Consider the following 9,492-nt stretch of genomic DNA (forward strand, 5'->3'; position numbering starts at 1 on the left):
TTTCTTCATGTTCCTGAAAAAACAATAAGACACTAGAATTATAAGTATAACTTATTAAATGAAATCATAATATTCAGTTGAATAATAAGTTATGAAATACCATACGATATATCATATCAGAATAGTAGAACATCAATTATGAACCAAAAGCATGTCATATCATAATATCTAGAATTACAGAAAATAACAACATACTTTAATCTTTTTTCTGCTATAAACAATGTATTTTACTTACTTATTATAGCAACATAGTTTCATTTCTTAACCAATATAAGCAATATGTACCTTGAACCTTGTAATGTGATAATAAGTGTTAGATTACATCTTGATATTATCACTTAAAAAATGAGTTCTCCATATGAGGTTTAACAAATTTAATTAGATACTTACATTCAACCTACGACAGTTAAATGATAACAAAAATAAAGGAGTTGACAATTTCTTAGAATATTTGGAATATTTAACTTAAAACAAATATATATCTTTAGAATATTTAGAATAATTAACCTAATTAAAGAGATGACTAGTTTCAAGGTATTTTGTAATCTTATATCAGAACATCGGTTTTCAGTAATTCATCATCAAAAAATTTTGCTATTACTAAAGGATTAAAAACAATGATCGATTTTCAGCTATTTATCATAAATTTGCTATTACATAAGGATTATCAACAACTCATAATCAATTGATTTCATCAATTCATCATAAAAATGACAATGACTACCATACTAACTCTAATATACAAAATCAAAAGGACTAGAATATTATACTAGAAGCTAATACACAAATCAAAATGATTAGAATAATATATTATACAAAATAAAAATGACTTACTAAACATCAATGTTTAACAATTCATGACCATTTTCTCTATTACATACACCGATAAGGAATTTCTAGATTTCAACATTTATTTTCAACAATTCATCATCAATTCTATATTATCAAAGGATTATCGTACATGATCGATTTTCAGCAATTATTCATCAATTTTGCTATAATAAAATAAATATCAGCAAGAATAATCAATGAAAAACTCATCAATAATTTCAATTTTTAGCAATTCATCATCAAAATTAGAATGGATAGAATACTAACTCTAGCATACAAAACTCAGAATTACAATAAAAGCATACTAGAAGCTCATATACAAAACAAAACATGATGATTAGATATTGTACTATACGAAATCAGAACTAGTAGAATATTGTTTTGAAAGCTAATAATTGAGTTTTTGTTGGAAAATAGTTTTATGTCCTTTCTTTTTGAATCAGTTATTTCTCTTTGGTTCTTTAGACTAGACTTCAGTACGTGTTATTTTATTCACTCTATCTACTTCATATAATGACATTGGTGATTCATCTTTTATATTGAGAAGAGGAATTGGAATCTGATTCTCTCGAATAAGGCATTGTTGAAAGATGAAATCAAAGCTTTGATGGGTATGAGTTCTAAAGTCGATTCTAAAAACTATAATGAAACAATTTGAATAACATAATTAAGGTTTATGATTTTGAATGGTCGTCGATTCCTTCTATTTAGAAGGAGAGGGTTTATGTGAATTTAAAGGATGATAGATTAAGGAAAGCAAGAACCTGTATATATGATTTTGATTCCTCAGCGATCTTCTAGATTTGATCTTCGGATTTTTTAAACAAGAAAACGAAATTAACTCTCTTTGCTTCACTTTGCTTCAATTGGGAGAATGGTTAACAACGAGGATATGATCTACGGTTTTGATTTGATATACTAGGGTTCTTCAACTTAGAATTTGTACAACCTGAATTATTCATCGATTCAATTACACAATCTAAAATTTGAATAGCTTGAATTAATACCTGTTTTGTGAAGGAATGGTTGATAATCGAGATTGAATAAGAAGGTTGAAGTTATGAATTTGAAGGAATAAGAATTTGTTGATAATCGAGATTGATCGAGGGTTTTCTGATCGTTTTTGGCTACATAAATCAGTTAGGATTTGTTTTCGAGTATGAATCAGAGGATGAATTCGAGCTAGAATCAGAATAAAGAGCTCGACTTTTCAATCGATTTAGGGTTAATCCGAAACAAATTTGTGATTGAAGGGTTTTCGATCGATGAAAGGGTTTTGGGAAATGAAAAGCATATGAATGTGTTTGTGAATGTGTCAGGTTACGTTTCTACCCCTCCGTGCTTTCCAGTTAATTACAAAGTTTGTGTTATTTACACAAACTGCCACCGCCAGCTTTTTATTTTTTTTTCTTTTTGATTAAATCTGAACCACATATTAATTTTGATCGAGGGCTAAGATTTGGTCCTCATGTCTCACAAAATATAGGTGGTCTCAAATGAACCCAACCCTATATATATATATATATATATATATATATATATATATATATATATATATATATATATATATATATATATATATATATATAGGAGTAGGATCAAATGAGAACACCTAAAAGGTTGAGAACGCGAGAACAGATCTGGACCATCTAAGTTTTAAGATGTGTGGCTATAATTAATTGTTATTTTTCTAATTATTAATACATTTAAATTTTAAATTTTAAATTAAAAAAAAAAATTATAAAGGCTATTAAGATAAATAAACATTACCCTAATTTTGTAAACTCCTATAATTACTCTATGTCGCTTTATTTGGTTGACCTAATCTCATAGAATTAGTCATCTCACCGCCTCATCTCATAGAACATATCAGAGCCGGAGGAGGCCATAGAATCAGCGGAGAAACATTTTAACCGGTCTCTCTCTCTCTCTCTCTCTCTCTCTCTCCATTGAATGGTGTCAGTAGTCGGAGGAGGAGCCGCTGGAGAAACATTCCACAAAGTGAACTTCGCCTGTTGCGCCTCCCATTCCTTCAATATCAGCATCAATGGCCGACTTCACTTCAGGTATATATCCCCTTCCATCATTCACATCTGGGTTATTGTTATCTACCTCTAACATCTTTACTTTCATCCGAATCGTGAACTGAAATTGATATCACGAAGCACCAACACAGTTCAAGTCGAAAGGTTCTTATTGGGCTCATCACAGTTTTGTCTGTGATGGCAATCATCATAGTGTCCATCATGTGTTTGTGGATATGCCACAGAAAGAATATACACAAATCAGGCAAAATCGGTATCAAAAAATTAGGTAAGACGATGTAAAACTTAAAAGGTTTTGACAATTTCTACAGATTCTAAACAGATTTGTTGTTTTAATTTCAAGATTCTTTGAGAGGGCTTCCATTGAGTTCATTCGTTAGCAGAACTAACAGTGTTTTCAAAACCAAAATCGAAAGGGATCGGTGGTTGTTATGGATTATAACGTGTTAGAATCAGCAACAAATAACTTCGGTGAAAGCGAGATATTAGGCGTAGGTGGATTTGGATGCGTGTATAAAGCTCGACTCGATGATAATTTGCATGTAGCTGTTAAAAGATTAGATGGTATTAGTCAAGACGTCATTAAAGAATTCCAGGTGAATTATCATTATCTTAAAGGTTCAGACTTTAATTAATCTTTTAATTTTTGCAATTTTGTGATTAGGGTTTTCTTTTTTGCAGACGGAGGTTGATCTATTGAGTAAAATTCATCATCCGAATATCATCACCTTATTGGGGTATTGTGTTCATGATGAAACCAAGCTTCTTGTTTATGAACTGATGCATAATGGATCTTTAGAAACTCAATTCCAAATCAAATTCGGTGTTTTTCTAAAATTGAGTTTCATATTCAAAGAAGGAATCAGAATTGATTTTCGATTTGAATTGTCAAACCATAGAAAGTCAAAACTGGGACCGCCATCTTAATCAGATTCATGCTAAGGGTATTTTGGGTAAGATTCCTGGTACGTCCCCTGTTCATGAAACATCTCATGTTACGATTCTTATTCCTATGAAGATTGTGAAGCATTCTGGTAGTGGTAATGATGAAGTAATGAATGAGGGTTCGAATGATGATGTGAAGATGGGATCAGATAGTGGGACTGATTTGAAAATGAACTAGGGAGTTAGTTTTTTGGATCTTAAATGGGATAATGAGCCGATGATTGTTGATAATGATTCCAAATCAAAATCATCCCAGTGGTTACTATTGTCAATGATGTTAGCAAAAAGTCTTATGCTTGAATTGTTGAAGCTTCTAGCTACGTGGTTGATCTTAACATCAAAGTTATTCCTAAAGTTGATGGGAAACCAAATGGTAAAGCTGAGCAAGAGGAGAATGAAAAATTGTATTGTGTTCTATATTAATGTTAAAATATGTATTTATTTATGAATAACAGTGTATTCATTTGTAAATAGAAGTGCATTCATGTGTGAATGAATATATTTATTTATGATTAGAGGTATTCATTTATTCATTTGTGAATAATAGGGAACTCATTTGTTAATAGCAGTGTATTCATTTGTGAATAGCAGTGTAATCATGTGTTAATAAATGTATTTATTTATGATTAGATGTATTTTTTTTACGAAGAAATGATAATTTTTACACTCTTTTTATTTTTCAGTCGATTAAAAAAGAAATTGGATTACTTGTAAATTGATGTGTATTCATTTGTGATTGGAGAAGTATCAGGTTTTTTGAAAAAAAAATCATTTGTGAATACAAATGTATTAATTTAGGGTTCGATTTCTATTCATTTTTTTGAAAAAAAAAACCGTGAAATTAGAAGAAAAAATTGATTTTCCTTAATTTTTTTTTTCAGTTTTAAGATAAATTTTGGTAAAAATGTTTTTTATATTCCATTAATAATAAAAATAAAAAATTGAATATTTATTTCTTTTTTGGTAACTGCTCCTAAATTTAAGGGAATTTGATTGAATTTTATTTTATTTTAATTTAGTTAAAATATACAATTACTAATATGCCCTTATATATTGATTGGTTCAGAATTGTTCTCGCGTTCTCAACCTTTTAGATGTTCTCATTTGATCATTTTCATATATATATATATATATATATATATATATATATATATATATATATATTAAAATTACAGTATTTTTTGGAAACGACAAATATATTAATAAAGGGTACCCCCAACTAGCTAGGAACTAGAAGAGGGAACCAACAAACAAGATACATACAGTTCATAACTTACAAACCAGAAAATGGAGATACTAACCACTCCTCCCAGTTACAGATTACATTTTTGCCCATATGCTTTAACCAATAAAAGACCATGGACTTAATGCGTTCAGTCCCCTGACGTACTAAGGTACCCTCCATTCGAAATAAATGTTTGTTCCTGAACCTCCTTAAGTTCCATAGCAACCCATAGCTGATGGCAGTAAACCTTTCTCTTTTCGAATTACAATTCCCCCAGGTAGCAGTGAAATGCAGAAAATCACCAATAGATTTTATTGAACTCTGATCACTTCTTACACCATACCAACTCAAAATATTGTTCCTGATCTGGGTAGCAAATGGACAGTCAATCAGAATATGATCAGCACATTCGTTCATCCCAATGCACGAACTACACCACAGAGAATTGACCAAAGTACCCCTTTTCTCCAGTGCTACAGCTGATGGAATACGACCTTGCACAGCTCTCCAAATAAAGCATAATACCTTGATTGGGACCACCCAACTCCATAAAATTTCAGATGTACCAGGAATACTAACTTGCAGCTTGTCAATAAACTGTCTTAGGGAACTAACAGAGAATATACCATCGCCCGATAACTTACAGATCCAGTGATCCACTCCCGGCCCTAAGTAGGTACCAGAAACTTCACTAGTGAGGGCATTGACATCAGATTCAAGCCCCATAGCACTAGGGTTGGACTTCCAATTCCAAACTAGATTCGAGGTAGCAATTCTATCGGCTACGGTGCATCGTTTCCTGGCTTCCAATTCAAATAAGGAAGGATACTTTATTTTTAGGCTCCCAGAGTTTAACCAATTATCATACCAGAATAAAGTTTTTTCCCAGCTCCGATTTTTATTTTGAAAATGTCATGAACATCTAGGTTATGTTCTAGCAATGTCTTTTTGATTCCTACAATAGTATTCCGGAGTCCACTATACTTCTGATTGGATAGATGATCAAAAGGTTGGTTGGATAAGTTATGGATCCTTTGGATCACCCGATCCCATAGTGAATGGTTTTCATTCTTCAATCTCCACCACCATTTCACGAGTAGTCCAATGTTTAAGGCCTTTATGGAACCCACTCCTAATCCTCCATCACCTTTCGCTGCTAGCACTTTCTCCCAACTAACCCAGTGAATCCTTTTCCTTTCATCACATCCACCCCATAAGAATGTTCGCCTTATCTTCTCTAATTCTTCTACTACACCCAATGGAGCTTTAAATAAGGATAAGTAGTAGGCAGGCAGGTTACCCAGGACTGCCTTTATTAAAGTTACCCCCCCCCTGAACGACAGGGTTTTAGCCTTCCATGCGGAGAGTTTGGAGTGAAATTTCTTGATGATAGACTTCCAATGTTTAATTAGATTCATATTGGCGCCAACTGGAACGCCAAGATACTCGAATGGAAGAACACCCGCTGCACACCCCAATAGGTTCGCCCAATTTTCTATTCACCAATACAACAAACCATTTACTTATGAAAATTCACTTTGAGGCCCGAAGAGATATGAAAGCACCTCAATATACGTGCGAGGTTCTTGAGATTAGACCGCGACCATTCATCTACGAACAACGCATCGTCAGCATAGAATATGTGAGATATGCTAGGTCCATTACCTGGGATTTGAACTCCTTTGAAGAGCCCTTTTTCACAAGCCGATTTAAGAGCCACACTCAACCCCTCCATTGCAATAATAAATAGGTATGGAGATAGGGGGTCACCTTGACGAACCCCTCTTGAGATAGGAAATTCCTTCGTTGGAGATCTGTTAACTATCACCGAAGCCCTAGACAAATTCAGGCATCCCCGAATCCACATCCGCCATTTGTTCCCAAAACCCGTTTGTTCAAGTACCGAATCAAGATATTGCCAATTCACTAAATCGAATGCTTTGTCAAAGTCAACTTTGAAGAAAAGGATATTTTTCTATGTTTTCTTAGCCCATGTACAAACCTCATTAATCATGAGAGAGCCATCAAGTATGCAGCGCCCTTCCACATAAGCCGACTGTTCATCACCGATTAAACTCCTGATAACCGACTTTATTCGATTATGATTTTGCTCAAACACCCAATAAGACTTATATGGCGATAATCATTCAAAGATAATGGGTCTTTGATTTTGGGAGCTAGAGTGATGAATGACGAGTTACACCCTCTTGCAAGTGAGCCACACTCCTCAAAATGCTTTACAAACTTCATTACATCGTATTTGATAATGTCCCAGAATTTTTTCAGGAACTTAAAGGTAAAACCATCGGGTCCTGGGGCTTTTTCACTTCCACAGTCCCAAATCGCAGCCTTAATCTCCTCAAGACTGATAGGAGATTCGATTCTAATGGCATCCATCATTGGAAGATTCTTAAACATCGGGTTGATTAGTTTGGGTCTAGAAACATGACCTTCCGAGAATTTTCCCTGAAAAAATCTGAAGACTTCCTCCTTGATCTCGTTAACCTCCGTAGTCCATCGACCATTAATCAAGAGACCATGTAGAAGATTCCTCCTATTTTTGCTATTAATGAACCCATGGAAAAATTTACTTTTCTCATCACCGTCGATGGTCCATTTGATTCTAGCTTTTGGTTTCAGATCCAAAGCTTTAAATCGTTCCATCTCTGTTATCCTGTTGATCCCGTTTTTCCATATGTCCATTTCTGATGAAGAAAGAGGTCTAGATTCCGCAAGCTTTTCAATCTCTTTAACCAGATTCAAAGTGTCGTTGAACTCTTTTTTTTCTTTTTGATCCCCATCCCACCGCCACTGCTTAATCATCTCCTTCAAGAACCTGCGTTTAGCAACCAGATAAGCGTCAGGAGTACCATACCCTTTAAATTTATTCCATGCTTCGGATACAACTTGATTAAAGCCATCCCTAAGGAGCCAAGAGTTAAAAAGTTTAAACGGTATTGGCCCAAAATCTGACACGACAGATGTTAAGGTAATAGGACGATGATCGGATAGTTCACGTGGGTGTGTTGTCACAGAACTAAGGGGAAAAGATGACAAGAATTTTGGACATACCAAGAATCTGTCAAGCTTGCTTAATTTGGCATCAACCCTGCTCATAAATGTAAATCTTTCACCACCCATGTTAAAATCCTTTAGATTAGCTTCCTAGATGAATCTGTTGAAGGTAAAGGAGCTAGCAGGACAGAATTGGGAGTTACACCTTTCACCAGGTTCACGTACTACATTGAAGTCTCCAAACATAACCCACATGCCAGGTCTCGATTTTATGAGACTAAGTAGTTCCATCCATACGTTCTTCTTTTCAGTTGGGGACTGAGGACCGTACACATTAGCAATATTCAGTATACCATCATTGTTCTTGCATTTACCAATAACTTACGATTCTTAATAACCTCTCCTTTTTGAAAAAGTCTGGTATCCCATATAGATATGAGACCCCCCGATCGACCACTGGAATCAACACCAACAAAGTCATAATCATTTGAATCCCAACAACCTTTAACATCAATATATGAATAGTCCGACAACTGAGTTTCTTGTAATCCAACAAAGGTTGCCTTATGTTTGATCTTTAGCCTCCTAACCCAGTTGACTTTCGCATCTTCACCCGCTCCCCTAACATTGAGTGATAGAAAATTCATTAATCACGATCGCTAACACCCCGATTACAGTTATGTTGTTAATTCAAAGTGGATTTTTATAGAGACAAAATTGCAAAAATGGTCCCTATGGTATGCATTTTTTGGGGGTTTTAGTCCAAACCCCGACTTTTTGGCTTCGTGTTCCTTTTAAGCTAGTTTTGTTGTGTTTTTGGTCCCTCTGAATAGTGAAATGACTGTAATACCCTTGAAGTATTTATTTTTTATTTTTCTTTCATTTCTTCTTAAATCTAACACTAATTTATTTATTTTAATAATTAAAAAAATAAGAAGGGGCCCACCTCCTCCTCCTCCTCTCTCTCTCTCTCTCTCTCTCTCTCTCTTTCTCTCTCTCTCTCTCTCATCAATCAAGGTTCTGACTGCAACATTCACTCTTCCCTTTTTTGTTTATTGGAAACTCAGATGATGTTCTTCAAACCTCATACAATACTAAACACCAAAATTAGCCCAGATCTTGAACTTAATATTATAAGTCGATGCTTACCAACCATTATATCAAGCATAGAACCTGTTTCGTGTATGAAAGCTTTACAACAACACTTTGAATATTAAAAATTACACCCATAGAGTCAATGGGCACAAGTTTATGATGTTTGTACTTTAGCCATTGTAATATGTACAAGATAACCCAGATTCACATTTTTTCCTAATAGAATCTCTTTTAAATTTTTTTTAAAGGAAATGGAATTGCCATAAGTACATTATTGATTGAAACATTGATTTATGGAACTTGAAACTCGATTTCCCCATCATCTTCATTATTAGC

The 9,492-nt window shown here is 34.0% G+C and overlaps 1 protein-coding gene across 1 annotated transcript; it reads right to left on the minus strand.

The window, feature by feature from the left end:
• Positions 1 to 5,094: 5,094 nt before the first annotated feature.
• LOC145098018 (uncharacterized) lies at positions 5,095 to 5,772 on the minus strand. Its single transcript, XM_079035703.1, has one exon. It carries the CDS (start codon positions 5,770 to 5,772, stop codon positions 5,095 to 5,097), a length of 678 nt encoding a protein of 225 aa, XP_078891829.1.
• Between the last annotated feature and the right edge of the window lie 3,720 nt (positions 5,773 to 9,492).

This window comes from Lactuca serriola, chromosome 4, assembly GCF_051521515.1.
Source record: "Lactuca serriola cultivar US96UC23 chromosome 4, Lser_US96UC23_V15, whole genome shotgun sequence".
Classification (NCBI taxonomy): domain Eukaryota; kingdom Viridiplantae; phylum Streptophyta; class Magnoliopsida; order Asterales; family Asteraceae; genus Lactuca; species Lactuca serriola.